Source organism: Raphanus sativus, unplaced genomic scaffold (assembly GCF_000801105.2).
Source record: "Raphanus sativus cultivar WK10039 unplaced genomic scaffold, ASM80110v3 Scaffold0616, whole genome shotgun sequence".
Taxonomy (NCBI): Eukaryota; Viridiplantae; Streptophyta; class Magnoliopsida; order Brassicales; family Brassicaceae; genus Raphanus; species Raphanus sativus.
This window is the reverse complement of record NW_026615933.1, coordinates 1-24,024: the sequence shown is the minus strand read 5'-3', so window position 1 is coordinate 24,024 and position 24,024 is coordinate 1. Positions and strand designations below refer to the sequence as shown.

The window sequence follows — 24,024 nt, the reverse complement described above, 5'->3', positions numbered from 1 at the left end:
ATGGGCCATGAATTTGGTTTCTCAAGGGCTACATCTTTTACACATTGAATTACAACATCTGTTTTTTGTTTGATTGTTTGTTTGAGAACTGGCTTTCAAATTAAAAACAGTGCTCAATCGGTTGCTAATAGAATCATTAGTTCATTACCTTTAGGCCTCTCGTTACTTCTCAATGTTAGTTCTGTTTGAATTCGAAGTTAAAAGAAGTCTACACAGATTAATTGAGGCTGTCATATATGACATTCTTCCAAAACTCTTCAGGGAAACAACAGAAGAGAGAAGCCAGAGCAATTGGAAATGAGGACAACTATAGATGACAAGGCTCCAGATGTGACAATGGAGCCATGCGGCTAATACAGCCCAAATATGGATTAAAATGAGCCATCAATGCATGCAAGCCAACGAGTGTAGAGAACGTATGTGAATGAGGATGGCCAAAATCAGTATGAGTGACAATATAGACGTAGATGATGCTATGACATACTTGTGATGGGTTAAAACAATATATCATTTACTAAAGTAAACTATATATCCTCACCAATCATAAAGTCTCTCTTTTACTTATTACAAGTTGTGTGATGTCTAACATTCGAACTTGCTTAATCCACCATCTTAGCTTTGCTGCTGTTATGTTTCTTGTTTGTATCTCGCCGGTTTTGAGCTACCAAAAATACTAAAGAATCTCATTGCCAAATACAAAACTATTGTCTTGATACAGTCTTTTATCTTCCTCGAGATGGTTTCTTGGAGGGAGTGAGCTTCCTGAACCCGGCGTGTAATAGCATTACTACAAAGCGACATAAAGAAAGCATCAGAGTTCATAACTGACTGGCATATAAATAGTAGCTAAATCGAACTTTGACCCATCTGTTAGCTAGTTAGTTACCTGAATAACTGACAGCAAGAGCAGAGAAAAGAGCCATTTGTACATTCAGAAACGTCAGAAGAACCGCAGTCGCTGCAAGCAGGACAAGCAAAGAAACGAGTTTAGGCTCTCGTTCTACTACATATATATATATATAATCCATCTCAAAAGTTTCAGTTTCTTCAAGATTCCAAAACGTTCTTGCTATATGGTCCTATTCAAACCAACATCATAGACCGTTGCGCTAACTCAGTAACATCATGTTCTAGTGATTTAAGCTAAACAAGTAATGATTTGAGCCCAAAAAAGAGATCCCAAAACCCATAGAAAGTCTCTCTACGAGCTCATATCAAAACGTTCACAGCATTCTGTGATTAGACATAAGTTGCAGAACAACAAATGCAAACCAAAACCAAAAGCAAGAGCAAAAATCGATCCTTAAAAACTCACCGCACTGTCCAATACCAATGACGAGTCTCCGAGCAGAAGGGTGACGATCAAACTTCCACCTGTCACTACAGTACTTGAAGAGCTCCCAAAGTGCTAAACTTGCTAACAACCCCACCAATGCAAGTGGCATCTGATATCTACAAAAACCCACACAAGAGAGAGAGAGAGACAAAAGAAACAACAAACACTTTCAACCTCCATAAAGTTCTCAACTTTACAACACAAAACAGAGAGAGAGAGAGAGAGAACCCACATACAATGCACAAGCGAAGAAGACGATGAAGAGCGTAGCGTAATTCCTAGCGAACCTCTTGATATTCTCGTGAACCCTCATCCTCGCCTGCTGAGAAGACGACGGGAACGAGTACGAGCCACACGCGCCGAAGAAGCCCGTCGTCCACGGAGGCGTGTCGCCTGAGAAGTCATCGGCGGAGAGCTTCGAGAAGGGGTTGATGGTCAGAAGAGACGAGACGGTGACGAGACGGGACAAGAGAGAGGCGAAGAAGCCGCCGGTTATGGAGGAGACGACGTCGTCTGAGGCCGAAGAAGGCGCGGCGGCGGCAGCTGAGGAGGATGAGGAAGAGGAGGCGGGGGCGGCGGCTGCAGCTGCGGCGGCGGAGGTGCGGTGATCGAGGAGGTCGAGGTAGCCGGAGTCACGGAGCCAGGACTCGAAAGCAGGATCGGGAACGCTTAGAGAGAGAGGATTAGGAGAGAAGGCCATTGTTTGTTATCGTCGTCGTCGTCTCCCTCCTCGGTGTTCACAAAAACATTTTATTTTGTCTTTTGCATATTTTAATCCAAAACTTCTTTCGAATTGCTAAGATAGTGCTCTTTGATCAAAATGTTGTAAAATTATCTCCTAAAGTTTTGTTTTATGTCAAAAAATGATCTGCTTCTCTAAAATACATGTTTTTGAAGACATGTACATATATTGTTTTAAACTTTTTATTTCATTAGTTAAAACTTAAAAGTATTTCATGTGATAAACTATTAGAGTGAATTTACATGGTTTTGTAACACTCCAAAAATAATATTAAAACTATAAATTTTAAAGTTTGAGTAATAAAATATCAAATATAAAATTTTCTTATCAAAACTATATATTTAAAGTTTCATACTTTTAGTCATTGTATTTATATATTTTCTAAATAATTTTATTAACTTTTTTATTTTATTGTTTTAGTCATTAAATATTTATTACAAAAAAATGTTAATGATGCCAAAATAAAAAATAACTCGTAATTTACAAAAAAATAAAGTTCATCAATCATTTCGAAATGAATTAATTGATTATATACGAGAACAAAATGGAAATAGTATAATGAATAAATATGTAACATAATTTTTCATATGTAAAATTTACTATAATATAATTTTTTATTTATTAATTTTATAATTGTTGATTGTATATTTTATAGTCAACCATAAAACCAAGAAACACATTCTTCTCAAGCAAACTAGTAATGTGCCCGGCCGGCCTGGCTATAAGTCACAACAAGTAATGTGCTTTGGCTACAGGTTTAAAGTCTCGAGGCCACATAATCTGATTGAAACCGTAGTGGAAAGGATCATATTCATAATCGAACTCTCATTGAATTTACTAGAGGCGGTCACAACACAATGTACATGTGCATTAACAATATAAAAGTGATGAACATTCGAATTATAATGTGATAAACACTTGCAGATAACACATGTATTTTTCTTTGGAAATGAAAAAATCAAAGAATCACAAGAGGCGCCTCATCGATTTTGGCAGGTGCAGTCTCCTGTGTTGGTGGCTCAGTCTCGGAAGGAGCTTTCTCATCTGCCTTCACAGCTTCTGGAGTTGGCTCAACTTTGGCTGCCTCAGAGGAGTCCTCTTTTGTCTCACTTTCCTCCTTTGCCTCATCACTAGACTCTTCTTTCTTCTCCTGTGAATCAAACATATCAGGAACAACAAATATGTAGGGATTCGTCAAGCTATGATTATGCAAGAAAGCCTGGAAGGAGTTTTTAAACTATATCGAAAGAAACGATCAAATGTAATTCACAAAACCTGAGCTAGTGTGGTGGTATCTGTTTCATTCTTGGACTCAACAACTGCATTGTCGGTGGGGACAAGGCTTTCGAGGATGTCAGATTCCTTAGGTTTGCTCCCACAGGCTCCCATGGTTTATTTGATTTAAAGGATTAGTTTAAAAAAGAAACAAATTACAATGGGAAGAGCTCTGGAGCAAAAAAAAAGAAACAAAAAAATGACTAGATGAGAGGAGAAAAGAGAAACTACTCGAAACAATAAGAGATGCCAAACTAATTTCTTGCTTTATATAATTGGAGGAGAGGCCTTTGAAGAGATAAATATAGGAGATCGTATATGGACTTTCAGCTATTTCAGGTAAAGACAGTCATGACATCTTCATAATCTCTGTCACGGTCGATTTACCCAAAGGACAACCATTTTTCTACACTTTTCTTCTATGTTCGGTTAAGGGACAACGGTTTCTTTTCCCGCTGGAAATTTCCAAACTTAACAAAGTAATGAGTCACAGATTTTTTTTTTTTTTTTTTTTGAACAAATAATGAGTCACAGATAACCAAACTTTCGTAGGGAAAATGTTCAGACCAAATCATTTGGGAAAAACACTTTCAGAGAATAGATGTTCAGATATGTTTTCTATTTGCCAAATGGCATATGATATTTATGCCACCGCTCAAACAGGGAAGACAGTCTCATTTTTTTGAAAACTGGAAAAGATGGATTTTCTGTTCTCTCAGGCACATACAATTATCTCATTCTTGGTTTAGCTGGGCTACTATGGCTCCTTGTTGCGACTCTGAAGAGAAAATACCGGTTCACCGGTGTGACCTGGTTTCTCTGTTTCGAATGATGTCGAGCCTGATCGGTTTTTAGAGCCTTCTGATATATCTTTCTCACCTATGTCTTCCCAGTCACCTTCCACTGCTGATGTTTCTTGATCATCGCTCTTTGGACCTTGGTTCACAAGGCTTTTGTACATTGTTAAAGCTTGAGCAATCATGCTAGCAGGATTTGAAGCCGTACTTGGTAGCAACATTGTCGTACCCTACAACCCCACCAAAAGAAAAAAACTCAACATTAGTTAAAGCCCAAGCAATGCCTCGAGATTACATGTGAGATCTATTTGTTTACCTCCTTGGCAATGTTACTGAACGCTTGAATGTATTGCTCTGCAACTCTCAAACTCGCAGCCTGAAAATTGTACAGTGATAAGGTATAAGATCACATTTGGACGGCTAAAAGTACAAGGCTAAACCCATGAATATATATGACATAAAACCATCTCAATTTGGCAAGTCCAAGAAGACACGGAAACCTTTGTCTTAGAGTGAATTAAAAAAAAATACTATGAAGAATTAAGTAACCAAGCTAGGTTGGTTAAAACTCACCTCTACTCCCCCAGTTTCTTTGAGAGACTGAGATAACATGGCAAGGCCTCTAGCAGTTGCTTGTGCTCTAGCCAGTATTGCTTCAGCCTCACCTGAAGAACATTAACAAAGGATAATATAAGAGAAAAAAAAATAGTAAGCATGAGCAGTGGAGAAAATAGTTCCTCTGGCACCAAGTAGTCATCAGTATATAATGAAATAATAAGAAAATGGAACTAAAAGTTCTTCTAATGAACCTAACTAACAATGGACACCAGATGTTAATTTGAAGTATACTAACCCTGTGCTCGATTCACTTGGTCCATCTTTGCAGCTTCAGATGCCAAGATTACAGAACTTTTCTTACCATCAGCAATATTGATATGAGCTTGCCTTTCTCCTGTTATATATAGTGAAGCAAAGGATTAAAAAATGTTAAGCAGGCTTCTTGTTTTTCAAATGCAAAATGGAAAACCTAAATTAAAAAAAAAAATAGCAAGTAGCTTTTAGCCAAGAATATTAAAGGCATTATAAGCTGTAGCAATCACTGTTAAATCTCCGAATATGACTTGTGAAGGACGAGTCAAAGCATATTACCTTCAGACTCAAGAATCTGGGCTCTCTTTTTACGTTCAGCTTCAGCTTGCATCTCCATAGCAACCCTCACTCCATGAGGGGGCATAATATCCCCTGGAGATGCACGAATTAGAAATAAGCAGAAAAAAATACGTAGCTAATAACCGACAAAGAAAAAACACAGAACAACTCACTTATCTCGTAACGAAGACACTGAAGACCCCAGTCTCTTGCAGCAACATTGATGGCTTCCTGCAAGAATGTAAATCCGTCACAAAAAAAGAAATCCATCACATGTTTTCTTCTTCAATGTGTATATTTCCTCTAAGCTCTCCTAGTTATTTGGAAAAGAGAGGCAACACAGCTTGGGATATTACAGCACGAGATAAAGTCTTTAGCTTTGAATCCAAAGTTATTCTATCTAACTCAAGTAGAAACCAAAAAAAAAAACATTGCCAAAGGTGACTTTATATGTTACAACTAAACATCCCAAGGCTGCAAAGTTCTATAGAGAATAAAAAAAAAAAGAATCAAAGCTAACGTGACTCCACTATGAGAGATTTTAAAATTCTTAAAATGCAATGGAACTAAAGTAGAAAGAGTAAAAGGAAGCAGAGAAGGAACGAACCACAATCTTCTCGTTGAGAGTATCTCGTTCCTCAAAGGTCTTATCAAGGGTGATCTTACCAAGCTCACTACGCATGGTGGTCTGAGCCAGCTGAACAACAGCGTAGATAGGACTCTCAACGCCATAAGAAGCTAACTTAGGATCCACTATCTGCAACAAACAAAAAAAAATATATAAACCAAAACTAAAAAAAAAAAACAAAGTAAATGAAGTGGGTAGAAGATGTGACCTTGACATAGAGAACGCCATCGATGTGTATGCTGACGTTGTCTTTAGTAATGGCAGTCTGATTAGGAATGGGGATCGCTTCTTCCTTGAGGGAATGAACATAAGCGATTCGATCAACAAACGGAATCAGGAAGTGAATCCCGGACGGTAATGTCTTGGCGAATTTCCCGAATCGCTCAATCACAAAGGCCTTCTTCTCCGGTACTATCCGTACTCCCCAGTTCACCGGTGGAGTTAACTGAAAGCTGCCACATCATCACATCACAGCCGATAATTTTTAATTTTGGAAACCAAAAATGCCTCAAAATCAGTTGGAATTTTCCAAAAAAAAAAACGCTATCCTAAGCTGAAAGAAAACCTGTTGGATGGATAGCCGGCAGAGGTGAACCGGCGGACGGTGGAGTAAATCGGAGATGGAGAGGAGGCGGAAGATTGCCGGAGGTATCCGATGGACCTCGCGGCGGTGTGACCGAGGGAAGTTTTACGGACGAGGTGGTTCATCGTGAGACCTACGCGGATATCAATCAGAAAATGAAGAAAGCAAAAACCCCCTCTGATACGATACAAAACCCTCTTATGCCGTCTATAGACTGGTCTTCGAATGGTGTTCAAAAAAAAAAAAAAAAAAGACTGGTCTTCGAACCAAGACGGCCTCGTCACGTTATTTTCGTGGTGGAGAGGAGGAAACGTGTATGGGCTTTGTTTAGTAGCTATTACTATTGGGCTCAGAACCAGCCCACTCATAAGGTTATATTAGCTGCTAAATCCATCTGTGTATAAACTTCCTTGGTTCTGTCTTATGTGCACTGTGTATGTGTGATGGTCTGATTGTGAAGAATAGTTGTTCTCATGCTTGTTAAGTTTCATTTTATCTACTAATACGTCTATATTCTACACTATATCTTCCGTCCTTTTGTTTTTCTTTGTTTTTTACTTTGAAAAATGCATAGATACTTAAGTGTCAATCTTTTCATTGCTTTTATCTATCTACTAATAAATCTAATATTCTACATTATTTGTCTTATTTTTGTGTATTTTGTAGACAGTACCAAATTACATTGCTTCCCCTAGCTAGGTTGTCAAGATAACATATGTTTACCTTAGGGCCGGCTCGGTTGCTTTTTCTTTTGTTGTTAATGTCCTTTTCTCTGAGTTATCCTAGCAATGTGGTGTGGAGATACAAAATTTTAAGAACCATCGAACTAATTAATGAAAGTAATAAACTATAAGAGAAAAGCGATTAAACCTTAGTACATATGTAGATTGAATACTATAAGTTCTCAATAAATGTTCTTTGATTATGTAAAACGTTTATTCATATCTTTATATGAATTATATCATCGTCGACTTAAACTATATCTGTATTGTAAAGCACATTTAAATTTAGAATGCATGGAAAGTGAAGGTTATAATGGATTTCACATGGTGAGTCTTATGTCTGATTCATCAAGATTGGCGCCGTCCGACTTTAGATGCCGACGTCAATAAATAAATTTGATAGACTGATAAACATATTCTTCGTCTTTCTTGATGTCTTAGTTATTATACTTGTATACACTGAAACTTGATATAATAAACATATGTATTATCCATGTTAAGTTAGTAGATAAACAAAGTAATCTATACAATTAGAAAACAAAAGTAAAAATAAATAATTGATTTTATATTGGTCAGGTTTCAAAAGATCTAAGTCTAAAGTTTTCTCTACGAGAGGATAAAGAAAAAGAAGAACATATAACATGGGATCCAAAGTCCAAAGAAAGGTCTTTTTGGTGAAAGCTTATTGACAAAGAAAAAAAAGTGGTGACACACTTTACACTAAATCCAAGTCATTAGATCTTAAAGAGCTTACAACATGACGACATCAACAACATGCACCTCATGATCTCTTCTGCTCCTCTGCATCTAACCCCAGTTACTGTCGTCAATGTATATACATCTACTTATGTATGTGTATCTCTTTTTCCCTATATAAATAGCTAAGTGTGCATATTTCGAGTTAGAAGTTGGAAAGCTATCAGACTACAATGGCTGATCTTCAAATCGTGCCAGCATACAACAAGGTGGAAGCACAGTATGTAGAAATGATGGTGCCTTTGTACTCTTACGGTTGTGAGAAGAAAATCAAGAAGGCTCTTTCTCATCTCAAAGGTAACTAATCAATAGTTATTTAATGTTTTGAACTCCATGCTAGTAGACGCATATTTTCAAATAAAGAGAAGTTTATAATTGGTTTAGAACTTATAAACAGGAATATATTCAGTGAAAATAGACTACTACAAACAGAAGGTGACTGTTTGGGGGATTTGCAACAAGCTTGATGTGTTAGCAATGGTGAAAAAGAAGCGTAAAGATGCTCGGTTTTGGAATGCTGAGGAGAATGATCAAGAGAATGTGGATCAAGAGAGTGTGGATGATTCCATCGTCCAGAAAGAAGACAGCGTTAAAACTTCGTCTGATTCAGTTAAATCATCGGCGTTTTACACGTATTCTCCGTCGTCTCCGAGGTTTAAGAGACCTCCTCTGTCACTCATTAGAACATCTTCCTTCACATGGAGAGCTGTGAAGAAGGTCTTCTCTAGATCCATTTCCTTCTGAATCACGTTTTCTTCTTATATGAACCTAATAATGGTACAAGAAGTCAGGTATCTCTCGGTGTATAAATATCAAATATTGTAGTTGAGAACACTCGTCAGCAACCAATATTTGATGGTAGTTCAATGGTCATGGCTTTGTTCGTCTATTATATGTTCAAAATCTATGTTTTTTGGACATGTTTCTTTCCTTAGATACTATAAATAAACAGTCCTAGTTGATAAGATACTCTTTCAGTGATCATTTAGACTAAATAGGGAATCCAAGTCCCACATTCCACTTATTATGAGACATTTTGAGGAGTTATCAACCAAGTAACAAATTTTTGAGGGTTTAAGTACAAATCGAACAATATAATATTAAGCTATTGAGGAGTTGAATATGGACATCTTACTCTAATTGAGAACTATACAACTGCTCGAGGAATGCATCCACACTCTTCAACCAAATTGCTTCATCTTTTCGCTGTCTGACTCTCTCTGTCTTCTCTCTGCAAGTTGTTGTTTCTGTGTAAGTGTCTTCTAGGCTTAAACAATATGGCTGCCTTTTGTTTTTAGATATGAGTTTCAGTCAGTTATATCTCAATTTGAAAAGAAAAAAAACAGATAAGAGAATCTAACGAGATAATGAGAAAGTAGACAGAGAGATTAAACACCTTAAATTGAATTTGGAGCTATACGCTTAAAAGATTTAAGACAAATCAACCAAGAAATAATATTCAGTAGCAATAGAAATGGTACAGTAGTATCATCAAAGATTCATCTACTTATGGCTGCTGCTGCTTGTGCTCTTCTTTTTCAGTAAGTTTCCAAACTTCCGGAGCAAAGGCTTCTTCTTTTTCTGCTGTTGTTCCTTTGGGAGTAGGCTTCCAGCATCTTCAGCGTGGTCTGCAGAAGACAAGCCATTGCTTAACTGATCAAAGTTTTCACTACCTTCTGCTTTCGATTCATCTTCCTCTTCAGCAAACTCGTGCTCTGACTCTCTCCCTGAAGAAGCTTCTCTCTTCTCTATATGGTAGCCTTCCCACGTCTTGAACCCCACTTCCATGGAGTCTTTATCTTTGTCTCCTTTTCCTACTCCTTCTACGTTCTGAGCTGACCAATGCATAGGTGAGTCATCTTTCAGATGTTGTTGACCAATGGCTTCCACTGGACTTTCTTGTACCTTTTGTTCTCCGGTTATGTGGTGAGAAGGTTCGGTTCCAGTAGTCTCTTCTTCTGTGCACTTGGAACCATTTTCCTCTGAAGGTTCTACAGCTTTGGAGATTAAGTGATGACCATTTTCATCTGGTTTCTCTTTTCTGGAAGAAACTTCTTCTAGCAGCCTTGTCAACTCTTCAATCTTCTTAAGCGCGGAAGCCTCTCTGGACTTGAGCTCAACGCTATCATGAACTACGGCCTGCAACTCGGTTTCTTTGTCAAGTAGACACTCTTTCATCTTTGACAACTCTTCTATCTTCTTTGCCGCTGCAGCTTCTTGCACCTTAAGCTCTTGATTTTCTTGATTAATTCTCTGAAACTCGCTTTCCTTTTCAACCCAACTCTGCTTGAGAAGTACCAACTCGTCAATCTTCTTCAACGATGATTCCTCTTTGGCCTTAAGCTCCTCATTTTCATGTAAAACACCCTCCAACTCCTTCTCTTTATCGAGTAAACTCTGTTTAAGGTTCATCAACTCTTCAATCTTCTGAACCGATGAGTCTACCTCCGCCTTGAGCTTCTCATTCTCGACAGTTGCATTCTTCAGCTCGTTTTCTTTCTCAACCAAGTTTTGTTTAAGTTCAGACAACTCCTCTATTGTCTTAAGCGATGAAGCCGCTTCAGACTTGAGCTTCTCATTTTCGCAGACAGCGTCCTGTAACTCACTCTCTTTACCGAGCAAGCTTTTATTTAGATTTGACAGCTCTTCAATCTTCGTTTGAGATAGCGAGTCCTTGGCTTTAAGGTCCTCAATCTCAAGGACCATACCATCAAGCTCATTTTCTTTATCGACAATACTTTCTTGCAGCATCGCTAACTCTTCAATCTTCTTGAGATAGGCAGCCTCTCTTTCTCTAAGCTCTTCAATTTCTTGAGTAGAACTCTGGAGTTTGGTTTCTCTATCAGCAACGGTTTCAGTTAACTTTGACAACTCTTCAATCTTCTTATGATAAGAAGTCTCCCTTTCTCTTAACTCCTCATTTGCCTTAACGGCGGATATCAGTTTGGCTTCTTCCTCAGCTAATCTCTCATTGGACAATGACAACTCTTCCATCTTCCTGATATATTCAGCCTCCATTTCTTTGAGCACCTTAACTTCTTCAATGGTGCTCTCCAACTTCGTTTCTTTATCAGCCAATTTCTCATTAACTGCTGACAGCTCTTCTATCTTCTTCAGACAAGCAACCTCCCTTGTTCTAAGCTCCTCAGCTTCTTGAACAATGACCAACAGTTTGGTTTCTTTCTCAACCAAGCTTACATTGGCTGCTGACAACTCTTCGATTTTCTTGAGATAATCAATCTCCTTCACTCTGAGCTCCTCCGCTTCTTGAACAATGCCCTGCAGTTTTGTTTCTGTATCCACCAAGGTTTCATTCACCTTTGACAGCTCATCTATCTTTGCAAGAGATGAAACCTCTCTTTCCCTGAGCTTTTCCTTCTCTTCAGCAGCGTTCTTTAGCTCCTTGTCTTTCTCCAACAAGTTTTCTTTAAGTTTCATGCTTTCAGCTTTACCTTCTTCAACTCTTTCCTGCAGATCCTTAAGCTCCCTCTCAAGCTCCTTCAGATTCTTTTTGGTATTGGCTTCTTCTTCTTTTGCTTCTTGCGCCTCAATTCCTTTAAGGTTAAGCAAGTTCTCCACCTTGCTAAGTTCTCCCTCCGCAGAGATCTTTTCATCTTCTGATTTCTTCACACAAGCCATCAACTGAAGTTCTCTCTGTTCCCACTCAGTCTTGGAATTGACAATCTCATTCTGAGTGTTTTCCAAACTTCTTTTCAAGCTATCAATTTCCTTTCTTGCATCTTCAATAACCTTTTCATACTTCTCATTTGTCTCTTTAGCAGCCAGCTTCAAACTTTCAATCTGGTTTCCGCAATCTTCAACCTCTGCTTGGCATGTCAAGAGCTTCTCCTTAGCTTCCTTTGCTTCCACAGATACTTCCTGCAGATCCAAAGTTAAGCTCTCCATAGCTTTCTTGCTTTTCTCTTCTTCCTTCTTACAGTTCTCCAACTCTTTCTCTAGTTCCGTCTTTTCATTCAATAGGTTCTCAGCATGTAATGTTGCAGTCTTCTCATTCTCGGAAGCTCTAACCTTCTCCTCTTGGGCGGTTGTAAGACTAGCTTTGATTGACTCAACAAGCTTTTCAAGCTTCGAAGTTTCTTCCTTTAAAACGCAAACCTGGCCTTGGGATTCCTCAAAATCTTTCTCCTGCCTTGCAACCGTCTTCACCAACGACTCAATCTTTTCTTTTAATGCAGCATTATCCAACCCTGCCTCATGAAGCGCATGCCTGTGTTCACCCAGCTGCTTCATAGCTGACTCTAAAGATTCAGAAGAAGATTCCTTCAACTTATTTGATTCTTCAACTTGCTTCTCAAGCTTATCAACCTCCATCTTCAACTCAGCTGCTAAGCTATTAGCACAGGATTCAACCATTTTAGCAGCTTCCAGATCCACATGGAGCTGTTCGATGGACTCTTCTTGATCCTTCAGCCTATTCTCGAGCATGCTGACACCCTCAAGCTTCCCTCTCAACATCTCAATCTCGGTTTTCAGTCTAGACACAACTTCATCTCCTTCATTGCCTTTCTTTGCTTCCTCTGAACCAAGCAATGCCTTCAACTTGCTTAACTCAGACGAAAGAATCTCAGCCTTCTCAGCCTGCATTTCAGCTATCTTCGTTGCTTCCTCGGCATGACTTAGCGCCTTGTTTTAGCATCAGCAGTCATAGCCAACTCTTGCTGAATCCTTTGGAGCTCTTCAGTGGTGGAGAGAAGCGCTGAGATGTCCAAAGCATGCTGGCTTCTTATAGACTCAATCTCTTTCTTCCACGAGGCTTCCTTTTTGTGAACAGCTTCAATCCCCGCCTGTTCTAACTCAACCGCTCGAAACTTCTCAATCTCGGAGCTCTCCTCTGCACGCTGCTGCGCTGCCAATGCCTCCTTGAGCTTCTCATTAGCTTCTTTGTTGAGTTTCTCAAAGTCTTTGAGATCATCAAGTGCTTTAGCTTTATCTTTCTTGAGCACTGATACTTGCTCATTAGCTTTTCTCAAATCCTCTTGGATCTGATTCAGCTGAGCCTGTAGCTCAAGTCCCTTCCCTAACCTTGATTGCGATTTCTGAAATGCCAAAAAAAAAATGATGATCAATAAATATTAATCTATCCACAGAGAAGCTTCAAGTTGTTAAGATAGATGGAGTTTGGTTTGACTTGCCTCAGGAGGAGTAGGAACCCTTGCAGTCCTACGATCAGGAGTAGGTTTGGAGTTAACAGATTGTGGTGCCTCAGGAGGAGTAGGAACTCTTGCAGTCCGACGATCAGGAGTAGGCTTAGAGTTAACAGATTGTGGGGAACGGTCTAGTGAGAGACGAGTGCTGTGCAATGAAGATGGTGAACTTCCATCTGATTTAGTTCCTCCTGTTGATTTGATCACTCTTGGTGGCGGTGGTGATGGTTTGCTTCTAGGAGTCTCCATTAAACCAGTTCTGCATTATCAGAAAGTTATAAGTACAATGTCACAGTCACATTAATAATGAGCAATAATGAAACAAACAGACCATTATCTCCATCTTTCTGTGAATCTTAGCAATAAAAAATCTAAAGACCACTTTAATGGTTTGCATTGCTAGAAACAGGATCCATAGATCTAAGAATCATAAGCATCTAAATGTACATAGGGACTTCAGTTATATCCAAAAGCACATTTTTTTGCACAGTACATTGAATGATCTGACAAAGTGACAGAACAATATTGCAGAATTAACAAACGAAAGATTAAGACTTTAAAATTAAAGTTTAAGTCTACAAGTGACTCCAACTTATGAAAGATCCAAACCAGATTTATGGAAAATGAAGTTCAGATAAAATTGAATGCAACAAAAAGAAAACAGATCACTGTATATTTCCAGAAGAAGCTGCCCAGCAGAGAATGTGACCCACACAGAATCCCAAATTTAAATAAAAATAAAAAACAGAACTAGAATTCCGACAAAGAAAACAGAAGACAGCATCTCAGATCCAATTATCATCCAAGTTCAATTAGTTTGGTTCTAGAAAGTACACAAAAAAAAACACGAAAAGAGAGTGAAAAAAAAAGAATCAGTACTTGGTTCTGGACGCCATTGTTGCTGAAGAAGATCACAAGGAGACGATAGATTTGGAAACTCAGAACAGAAGAAAAGAAAAATAGGAAAGTGCTGAAATATCTCAGGCTGCTAGATCTCCGGCATTGCTAGTAAACAGAAACCCCAGATCGGTTATGGTCTCTTCTTCACTCTGGGTCTGATTGCTTCTCCAGAAAGTCTTCAACTTTTTTTAGCAAAAAGAACAAAAGAGAGAGAGAGTAGTAGTAGGAGAAGTATTTGGTAAGTGGGGTTAATGGGTGTTCTCAGAGTGGTCGCCCTCTCTCTCTCGTCTTTTTCTTTCTCTTTCCCGGTTTAATTTTTTCAATTAACAAAATTAAAGAAATAGGTGGGAAATTACGGAAATGACCATGGTTTTAAAGTTCTTAAAGTTATTGCATTGCCTGTATTAAAGGGAACGAAATAATAATAACGATAAAGTGATGTGTGTGGTGGACCTGATAATATATGAATGGTCGTTGCTCGTAATGTGCCTCAGAGAGGAAAAATCTCAAAACTCCAGCGATCTGATTTACGAATCTTGAGATCCATTTTGAAGTGTCATCATGTGGACTGCATGTGCCTTTCAATGATTTGTTTATTTTTCTTACAATAATTCATTCATACAACTCATGACAATATATCAATTCAGATTCTTTTTGCTCCTTGTAATTTTGTGTGTGTATGTGTGAAATGTTAAAAGAGTATTATATGCATCTAGTTCTACATGTTGATTATTTTGTTCAGGAAACAAATATATGGATTTGAAAGCAATTAGAATAAAACAATTTTGGTTTTGTAAACAACTAGATTTTGACCCGCGCTTTTGAAGCGCGAAATATTTTACGATGAAAAATTTTACTAATAATTTAACAAATATTTTGGTAATTTTTAAAGAGTGTGTATTTAAAATATTTTTGTATTTAAATCAGTATTTTTAAATTCAACCCGATTGTGATTATACCGGTTAATCCGGAGATCTGACAATTCAATTTATGTTTTTAAAATATTCATATTAAAAAATCACTAAAACCCGAGACTAAACGATTGAACTGATGGATGACCGATATGTAATCTAATTGGATTTAAATTGTAATAGTTTCATAATTTGTAATCTTATAATCGAAATTTTAAAGTTCACTATTTTGCAATTTATGAAATTATGACGTTTCTACAAAATTTTAAAGAGAAAATAATAGATATCAAATAACTAAGATTAATTATTGTATTATTGGAAACATTGATAGTAGTATAAAAAATATATTGTTTGGAAACATTGATAGTAGTATAAAGAAATAAGTATATTGTTTGGAAATATGGATAGTAGTATAAAGAAAGAAACATTAGTGATTTAATGTATGTTTAACTATAAAGTATAAATGTGTATTTAATTTTACAAAATAAATGTTAGGGCCAACATAATGTTTCTGTTTTAATAAGACAGATAGATGTCAAGCTTAGAAGATCATTGGTTCAATTTGTTATGTCGACATATGTGTAAATGAAAAATTCTTCTTTGCATATCAAAACACACTATGCTTGAACACTAAAAGCTGTTAACTTTAGTTAAAAAAAGATAAATAATCATAAAATTCGTGTTTAAAGCGTTCAAAAATAATAATACTAATAACAGTAGTATAGTTTAACATCAATATCCTGTCATCATGGGGTGTGCTGATTCTGTTTGCACCTAATCTTTATACCTTTTCGTAAAGTTAATCATGTCATGTGACTGAAAGATGAAAAAAATTAAGAAAATAATACAATTACGCATGAAGTGAGTAACACGATCAAAATAAATCGAAGTCCATATCAACATTTATCCTTAATCATTCTGATTTGTAAACTTAGAACACACGTCAAAATTGCGGTTCGTAAAAGACTTTTATTCGTTTACTTTATCGTCTCTTAGATGAGCTTTCCCTTTCCCATATAATCAAATTGTTTGTTCAGCTGTTGATCGTTTGATGGGAACATAAAATGTTGGATAGTTTCGAGTTCATGAAGCATTTATTATTACCATTTTTGGAATTTGATCCTTTTAATCAGACGAATCATGAAACTGATAATAAATCATGAAACTTCAAGTATACAGTACTCCCTCTGTTTCATTATAAGTGTCATTTTAGACTTGTGCACACGGATTAAGAAAGCATTTAATTTACATATTTTCAATATAAAAATATCATTACCGATACAATTCAACCAATAGAAAAATAGAAGGGAGAATAAAGTTAATAAATTTTGCATTGAAACTCTAAAACGACACTTATTTTGCAACGAAAAAAATTCTCTAAAACGACACTTAATATGAAACAGAGGGAGTATAACTTTTGTTGCCAAGTTTAAAGTCCATTAAGATTCTTGTCGTAAGATGGGCCTAACGGATCAGAAAGAAAGAGAGGCCCATTTCTACTGAAGTAATATACCATTCCTCCCACATCGCAAAGCTAAAGAAAAGAAGCTGCGTTTATATAGCTATGGAGTGACTTAGGTGATTGTCCCTTCGGGGACATCCGATAAAATTGGAATAATACAGAGAAGATTAGCATGGCCCCTGCGCAAGGATGACACGCACAAATCGAGAAATGGTCCAAATTTTTTTTTTTTTGAAAATTTCAAATCGATTTCTTCATCTGGGTTTGGGTTCTTCGATTTTTTTTTTTTTTGCCATGAAGCAGTCTAATCAGTACGTTGCTGGAGATCCGATGCTCTAAGCCTCTGTTTATGTAGAAATTCCGGCGTAAATGTATGAATTAAAATCATCCGGTTAGTAGTTTATCGGTTTAAATAAGCCGTCAGATTCTGAATCAAAGGCATTTTAGCTCTGAAAGCTAACCGGGAAGCTGTGTGTATTGGAAATGATACAGAGCTTTCAGCATTTTCCAGTGTCTAAGCTTATGACGTTGACAGAGATGTCCTTTTTTTCCAATGCAATATGGAACGGTTTCAAGACCTTCGTTACAGCTCCATTCCAATGTAACCGGAGAAGTTGTAATTAATCGAAGAAGAAACATAAATTTTTTTTTGCCCAAAATTAAAACTAATTTGATTTCAGGATGGATATAGTTGAATACTAACAAGTCCAAATCAGTCTTCAATCCAAAAAGTTGGAAACACTTGCGTATTTAGACGAGGGCATATATACAAAAAATGTTACAGACAAAAAAAAAATGTTACATACAACAAATATTCCAAATGTATCCACTAAATGAAGAAGAGATGCTTACAAGTCGCTACTACATAAGAAACAAAGAATCATTCAAAAGCTTAGAGAGAGAGAGAGAGAGATGATTTTGGATCAAGAAGACCCAACATCAGTTCGAACACCAGAACTGTTGAGAAGGAACTCATGCGACCGAGCCAGCCTAACCGCGTCTTGAACCCTGAGCCTGGTTCCTTGCTGACCCACCACAGTGGCTGCAATCGTAGCAGCCAAGTCTCCCATTCCTTTCAAGTCGGTGACACCTCTCAAGATACCGTACAATATCCCCGAAGCGTACGCATCTCCAGCACCGCACGTGTCGACCGGCACGCACGGGGATGGAGGAATGTATATGGCCTCTCCTTTGACTCCAATGTATGACCCGTTGATTCCGTCTGTCACCGAAACAAACGGGACAAAGTGGCTCAAGTACCTTGTCGCTGAGATTGGGCTTTCGTCTGCTGAGAAGTGACAGAACGCTCTTGCTTCATCGCTGTTTGCAAATATAATATCCGCATAGTTGCCTACTATGTCCCTGAATCAAACCATACAAGTTACACCAATTTTAGATTCTAGCTACAAGAGCAAATAGACACGAGAATGCATTGCTCACCAGAAATCATCGTAATGCCTCTCTATGCAAGAGACATCTGATGCAGTGACAGCAACAAGTGCTCCATTTCTGTGGGCTTCTTCGCATGCCTTTGTTATGGTTCTTATAGTATCAGGAAGCTCAAACAGATAGCCTTCCACAACAAAGACGTTTGTCTTGGATATCAAACTAGCCAAGCAAGAATCATAATTAACGACTGAAGATGTTCCCTGAAAAATTAATTACATCAAAATTTGGGGTTTGTTATTTAGTAAGTACACAACGTGTTGCAATAACAAATTGCTGTTATCCAGAGAAATGGTTAATACCTGATAGGCAAGCATAGTACGTTGAGCATCAGGAGTGGTGAGAACTATCACTGTTCCGGTTGTTCCATCCATGATTGGATCAGATAGAAAATTTACATTAGCTCTACGTAGTTTAGTCCTACAGAACACACCCACACCCTTGTGAGAGTAAATCAAACCAAAAACCATGTAAAATAAAAGAGAAGAATCATAGAAACTAAACCCTTTAGATCAAGAAACGATAGTCTAGTTAATCTAATGATAAAGACATAATTTAAAGTTGGTGTACCTACCTGTAAAAGCTACCGAGAGGATCACCAGCGATACTGCCAGCCATAGCGACATTCAAAGGGCGGTCAGTGATGGAAGGACAGCCTAGTCTAGCGAGAGCGACAAGAGTGTTGGACAAAGAACCACCAGCAGCGGCCTTATAGCTGCAACCATCCATTGCCTGTAAGACTTTACCCCTCTCCTCGTGATTGATCAGCTTCCTCGTTCCCTTTTCTAAGCCTAGTTTCTTTAGGAACCCATCATCCACAACCCCAGAGAAATCTACCTAAAAAAGACATGATCAAATATGCATTATATCAATCATTCATACAGCTAGGCAGGCAAAAGAGACACACTCACCATGGCTTGGCCGAGGCCCAAAACATCCCATCTATCAGGGGAAGAAGGTGAATGAGGATGTCCTTCTTCTTCCTCATCATCATCTTCGTCTTGACCACCGATTCTCTCGATTTCACCTTCATCCAAATCATCCAAACCTCCGTTTCTAGAAACCATGATGAGACCTGCTTGCCTCTTTTCCGCCATGGAATCGATTCTTAAGTTGGCCGAGCCGCCGAAAAACGAGGTCGCGGTTCTGCTGCTTCCGAGGGTTCCTTTGGGATGATATAAAGAGCAGAGAGAGGAGAGAAAGGAGGCATTTTTAGGAGCGGGAAAGGAGGAGGAGAGAGTGAAGGGAGAAAGAGAGGCAGGGGAATGATTTGGAGATAGGAGAGAAAGTGCCATCATCTATATATATTTATAGAGAGAGAGTAAAAAAGGTTTTCTCTTTCGTCTTCTTGGGGAGCGGACGAAGAAGAAGAAGAAGAAGAAGAAGAAGAAGCTCACATCTCCCTCCAAAAACCCAAGAGGAAGGAAGGAACACCAGAAAGTATGGTTTCTCTCTCTCTCTGCAACCTCAGCGGAGACGGCTTGAGAGGATAAAATGAGCTTTTTACGCTTCTGTTTTTTTTAAGATTAAGGATTGATTAGCAATCGTGTTAAGAATAAGTACTCTATTTTTATTATGTCTGATTTTGACTATTCAAACCAAACATTCAGATTCAGCATCCTGACTATTCTTTTTTTTTTCTTTTTTATCCCACTACTAAAACGATATGCCTACTTGTTAAATCTTATTTGTTTCTTCAAACTTGATGACTCCATATGCATATTGTTTACCATTTGACACTTGAACAATTTGCTAATCCTTCCAAAAGTTTGTTCTTTCTAATTCACAATATATTTTGTACCACTCATTTGTTTGTCTCCTTATCTTATCCGGTTAGTTACCATTTATAGAGATTTTACACAAAGGAAAAAAAGAAGCAGCAAACTATTCATTCCCGCCGCAAAATCTTCAACAACTAACTTTCCTTTACATCAAAACATCAAAAGAAGGTCACAAATAAACAAAATCAAGACATTTCAAAAACAAAAGCTGAAAAAGAATTCTCTCTTAGAGTGAGCTACTCCAAAAGATCTCTTGGGACATTGATTCATTTTCTCGAAGGAACCGGAAATACTAAAACTAATAAAGAAGAGAAGCAAGTATGCACAATGTCCTAACTCCTGACCTACAATATGTTTGGGAGCTGTGAGTCCAATCTCTGCTGCAACTCTTTCACCTTCTGCTGAAGCTCCATCTTCTGCTCTTTGTAGCTTTTTAGTAGATAATCTTTCCCATCAATAACTTCTTTAAGCTCACTCACTTCCTTTCTCAACATCTCTATTCTTTCTCCCTCCCTTGATAACTTTTCCGGTGACTCATAATTGTTCTCGCTGTCCATAAACCCGTTCACATGCCCACTCCAAGGTGCTACAGGAGATGTCTTGCCATTGCTGCCTGCGCATCCCAAGCTGTGATCAGCGATCGCTTTTCTCAGTCTCTCAACTTCCCTTTCTGATTCGAACAGATCTCTGTTCATCGAGTCTAGCTGTGCCTGGAGGTGGCTAGAGTGTGACATCTGTGCGTTGTACGAGTTTTGCAGCTCTAGAATCTGCTCCTGCATTTCCAGTATCATGTCGTCGCGCCTCTTCAGCTGTTGCCTTAGTTTCTGTATTACTTCTCGTTTGCTGAAGATGTCTGAGCTGGTTTCAGACACGCAAGGGGAGTCCGAGCAGGTCGAATGGTGGTGATTGTATGGTCTCGGTGGCAGTTCCAGGCGATCGGGAGAAGAAGTCCACATGACACCATTCTCTTTGCTGTATGATGGAGCAGGAACCGTCACAAGAGGCAGTGAAGTGTCAGATGTAGATACCATTTGCTCGTTTGTCTCCTCGTTCCCCTCCACATTCTCAGTTCCTATAAAAAGAAAAGAAAAAGCAAAGTCCGATAAGATCTGACTGCTCTCGACTACATGGATAGAGGAAATGGATTCAGAGAATTTGTAACTGCAGCTAGCATTCAGTAACTAGACACAGCCCTCATTGGAACTAAGAATCATACGGTTGACAAATCTTATTGCTAAATTCTAAGCAACTTCAAACTGGAATACCTAGTTTCCAACCTCCTCATATATGAACATCAGGTATATGTCCTCTAATCAGCCTACAAAGGCATCATTTTATCATAGACGCTAGATCTCTGTAGAATCATTTACACATTCTTCCAAAGAGATTTTACTATATCTGACTCACACATCGTTTTTCACTTAACGTGTTGATGAAAGGAAACACCATTAAGAGATGATGCAAAGCCAATACAGAGTAGCATATAGTATTCTTTCTAGTGGCTCTCACACGAAGATGTATAAGAAAATTCATCTGTAAAAAAAAAGAAGAAGACGAACCTGGAATGGAGCGGAAACAGGAATACTCCTTATTGTGTGCAGAGGAAGACGTGTTGGAGTGCAAACAACAACATGTTTGCCTCTCAGATGTTCCATTGGCTGCACAACAAGCTTTCCATTAAGAGACGTAAAGAAGTAGCAAACAGAGAGTGATATAAAGCAAGCAAGTAACCTTTTAATCCAACAGAGGCATTAGATTGGTGAGGAGGAGGTTTGAAATGAAGCGACTGCTTAAGCTTGTAGCCAAAACGAATAGACAAAGTGCTCAACAAGGCTCCACCTGCGATTAGGATCCAACTGGGCCCCCCTCCCTGGCCAAAAACTTTCTCAGGTCGATGATGCTTGGAAGTGACGTTTCTTGGTGTACTCATTGTAAACACGTCTCTATCATCAAAACATAACCTACATAGAGGAGATGCAAGAAGAGAGAGTAAGAGTATCATCAACAGAGAAAAAAAGAGAGAGACAAGAATCCTCAATCTACAGTTGACAAACAGTTTTAAAAGCCACAAGAATGCTTTAATACACAGAGACCAAAGGAACCAAAAAGCGAAAGGGCCAGTCCAGGAAGAGTAATCAATATGTTGCCGCTATGATGGGGAAAAAAAAAAGTCTCTTCCTTTATCCCCGAAACGGCAAATATACAAAAGCAGAAGATACTTGTTGACTTGAACATGAAGCTAAACTAAAGCATTAATATGATTTGATAAGAGGCTATTAACTGGTAATCACTAAACCCTAGAACAAACAATAAACATCGCAATCAGAACGAGAGAGAGAAACGAAGGCAGGGCAGGAAGAATAAACCATAAATCCGAGGGAAAAGGAAGAAATAAAACTCGAGAGGAGGATAATCGCAACCTCATAAGAAAAAACGGAGAAGCTCCATAATCTCCGGGTTTGACTTCCAATGTTCGCTCTTCTCTCCTCGTCGTTGCAGTCTCTATTATTATCTATCGGAGAAATAATCTTGGAGGATATAAGATTCCGGGAACAACCTGAGTTACCGATGATGATTACTATTAAACCCAGAAAATAAGCAGAGAGAGAGAGAGAGAGAGGTTGAACAAACAGCGCCTCCCACTCCTTGGCTCCTTCACTGTCTATCGTTTTATTTTATCAAAATAAAAATAAAAGCTAAAATCACCGCACGCGTACACCACGTCCCATGGATGACGCTCGCTCAGTCACGCTAATTACTTTGACATGTTGTTTCTCTATGTGTTTAAATTAATTATTGTATTTAAATATATATAATCTTATTATATAAAGCTTGGTTCTTCAAAGTTACTAATTAACACGATCGCGACACATGGCAATTATAACTTTAAGATTGTGACATGTTTTTAATAATAATTTTTATATAAATAGTTAATTAAATAGTATTTTTCCTTTTTTAAGTTTAAACAAAATATTGTAAACAAAAAACAATTTCGTGCAAATAGTTATTTAAGTATGATTTTTTCTTTTTTATGTCCAAGAAATAGAAAATTGTAAAAGTTATTCGAAAATAATTTTTCTTTTAAAAAAAAATTATGAACAAATATAATTATAATAGTTATTTAATAGTATTTTTCCTTTTTAAGTTTTATGCAAAATATTATTAACAAAAAATAATTATACTAATAATTATTTAATAGTATGCTTCCATTTTTAAATAATAAAAAATAAAATTGTACAAGCTATATGAAAATAATTTTCCTTTTTAATAAATTCTAAGTTTTCTTTTTTTATTAAATCATGAAAAACAGAATTATGAAAGAAAATAGTAGTTTAATTTTTTTTCTAAACTAATTATTAAAACCTGAGAATACAAAAGAGAGGGGGAGCGGGGACGGGGAGTGAGAGCGGGGGAGCGAGAGCGGGGAGCGAGAGCGGGGAGAGGGAGAGGGAGCGGGAGCGGGAGCGGGAGCGGGAGGGGAGCGGGAGCGGGAGGGGGAGGGGGAGCGGGAGCGGGAGCGGGAGCGGGAGCGGGAGGGGGAGGGGGAGGGGAGGGGAGGGGGGGGGGAGGGGGAGGAGGGGGGGAGGGGGAGCGGGAGCGGGACGGACGGGGAGGGACGGGGAGCGGGAGGGGGACGGGGACGGGAGCGGGAGGAGGGGAGCGGGGAGGGGGAGCGGGAGGGGGAGGGGGAGAGGGGAGGGGGAGAGGGGAGAGGGGAGGGGGAGGGGGAGGGGAGAGGGGGAGGGGATGGAGAGCGGGAGCGGAAGCGAGGGAGAGAGAGCGGGAGCGGGAGAGGGAGAGGGAGAGAGAGAGAAGAGAGAGAGAGAGAGAGAGAGAGAGAGAGCGAGAGAGAAGAGCGAGAGAGAGAGAGAGAGAGAGAGAGAGAGAGAAGAGAGAGAGAGAGAGAGAGAGAGAGGAGAGAGAGAGGGAGAGCGGGGGCGCGAGAGCGCGAGAGCGGGGAGAGGGAGAGAGGGAGAGAGGGAGAGAGAGAGAGAGAGAGAGAGAGAGAGAGAGAGAGAGAGAGAGAGAGAGAGAGAGAGAGAGAGAGAGAGCGGGGAGCGGGACGGGGACGTGGAGCGGGACGGGGTTGGGGAGCGGGACGGAGAGCGGGACGGGGACAAGGAGCGGGACGGGGGGACGGGGACGGGGCGGCGGAGCGGGAGCGGAGCGGGAGGGGAGGGGAGGGGGAGGGGGGAGCGGGAGGGGGACAGGGTAGCGGGAGGGGACAGGTAACGGGAGCGGGAGCGGGAGCGGGAGCGGGAGCGGGGAGCAGGACGGGGACGGGGAGCGAGAGCGGGGAGCGGGACGGGGACGGGGAGCGGGACGGGGACAGGGAGCGAGAGCGGGAGCGGGACGGGTACGGGGAGCGGG

At 39.2% G+C, this 24,024-nt stretch overlaps 7 protein-coding genes and 1 non-coding gene across 8 annotated transcripts; 2 read left to right on the top strand and 6 right to left on the bottom strand.

Annotated features, from left to right (window-relative positions):
* Positions 1–490: 490 nt before the first annotated feature.
* LOC130502634 (PRA1 family protein H) lies at positions 491–2,105 on the bottom strand. The gene is made up of 4 exons (XM_056997383.1): positions 1,573–2,105; positions 1,316–1,452; positions 887–958; positions 491–787 (listed from the first exon to the last, which is right to left on the bottom strand). Exons 1-4 carry the CDS (start codon positions 2,034–2,036, stop codon positions 723–725), a joined length of 738 nt encoding a protein of 245 aa, XP_056853363.1. The 5' UTR covers positions 2,037–2,105; the 3' UTR covers positions 491–722.
* An 802-nt stretch (positions 2,106–2,907) lies between these two features.
* On the bottom strand, positions 2,908–3,766 carry LOC108816002 (uncharacterized). The gene is made up of 2 exons (XM_018588560.2): positions 3,354–3,766; positions 2,908–3,228 (listed from the first exon to the last, which is right to left on the bottom strand). Exons 1-2 carry the CDS (start codon positions 3,465–3,467, stop codon positions 3,037–3,039), a joined length of 306 nt encoding a protein of 101 aa, XP_018444062.2. The 5' UTR covers positions 3,468–3,766; the 3' UTR covers positions 2,908–3,036.
* A 131-nt stretch (positions 3,767–3,897) lies between these two features.
* Positions 3,898–6,761, bottom strand: LOC108815994 (uncharacterized). Its single transcript, XM_056997386.1, has 9 exons — positions 6,493–6,761; positions 6,136–6,379; positions 5,907–6,056; positions 5,473–5,530; positions 5,300–5,392; positions 5,004–5,102; positions 4,724–4,815; positions 4,467–4,526; positions 3,898–4,380 (listed from the first exon to the last, which is right to left on the bottom strand). Exons 1-9 carry the CDS (start codon positions 6,633–6,635, stop codon positions 4,111–4,113), a joined length of 1,209 nt encoding a protein of 402 aa, XP_056853366.1. The 5' UTR covers positions 6,636–6,761; the 3' UTR covers positions 3,898–4,110.
* A 1,249-nt stretch (positions 6,762–8,010) lies between these two features.
* LOC108840524 (uncharacterized) lies at positions 8,011–8,960 on the top strand. The gene is made up of 2 exons (XM_018613350.2): positions 8,011–8,285; positions 8,386–8,960. The coding sequence occupies exons 1-2, from the start codon at positions 8,162–8,164 to the stop codon at positions 8,730–8,732; spliced, it is 471 nt and encodes a 156-aa protein (XP_018468852.1). The 5' UTR covers positions 8,011–8,161; the 3' UTR covers positions 8,733–8,960.
* Positions 8,961–9,370: 410 nt separating this feature from the next.
* Positions 9,371–14,332, bottom strand: LOC108842307 (WEB family protein At4g27595, chloroplastic). Its single transcript, XM_018615174.2, is given in 4 exon segments — positions 9,371–12,640; positions 12,643–13,045; positions 13,142–13,412; positions 14,033–14,332. Coding segments are annotated over 4 exon segments (3,840 nt in total). The 5' UTR covers positions 14,050–14,332; the 3' UTR covers positions 9,371–9,491.
* A 2,216-nt stretch (positions 14,333–16,548) lies between these two features.
* LOC130502636 (U6 spliceosomal RNA) lies at positions 16,549–16,651 on the top strand. Its single transcript, XR_008940359.1, has one exon. It is a non-coding gene; the product is annotated as a U6 spliceosomal RNA (small nuclear RNA).
* Positions 16,652–17,156: 505 nt separating this feature from the next.
* On the bottom strand, positions 17,157–19,404 carry LOC108843726 (uncharacterized). The gene is made up of 5 exons (XM_056997385.1): positions 18,784–19,404; positions 18,447–18,709; positions 18,175–18,292; positions 17,867–18,075; positions 17,157–17,788 (listed from the first exon to the last, which is right to left on the bottom strand). Exons 1-5 carry the CDS (start codon positions 19,168–19,170, stop codon positions 17,350–17,352), a joined length of 1,416 nt encoding a protein of 471 aa, XP_056853365.1. The 5' UTR covers positions 19,171–19,404; the 3' UTR covers positions 17,157–17,349.
* A 336-nt stretch (positions 19,405–19,740) lies between these two features.
* On the bottom strand, positions 19,741–22,405 carry LOC108841998 (uncharacterized). The gene is made up of 4 exons (XM_018614791.2): positions 22,074–22,405; positions 21,385–21,614; positions 21,213–21,311; positions 19,741–20,725 (listed from the first exon to the last, which is right to left on the bottom strand). Exons 1-4 carry the CDS (start codon positions 22,076–22,078, stop codon positions 19,998–20,000), a joined length of 1,062 nt encoding a protein of 353 aa, XP_018470293.1. The 5' UTR covers positions 22,079–22,405; the 3' UTR covers positions 19,741–19,997.
* Between the last annotated feature and the right edge of the window lie 1,619 nt (positions 22,406–24,024).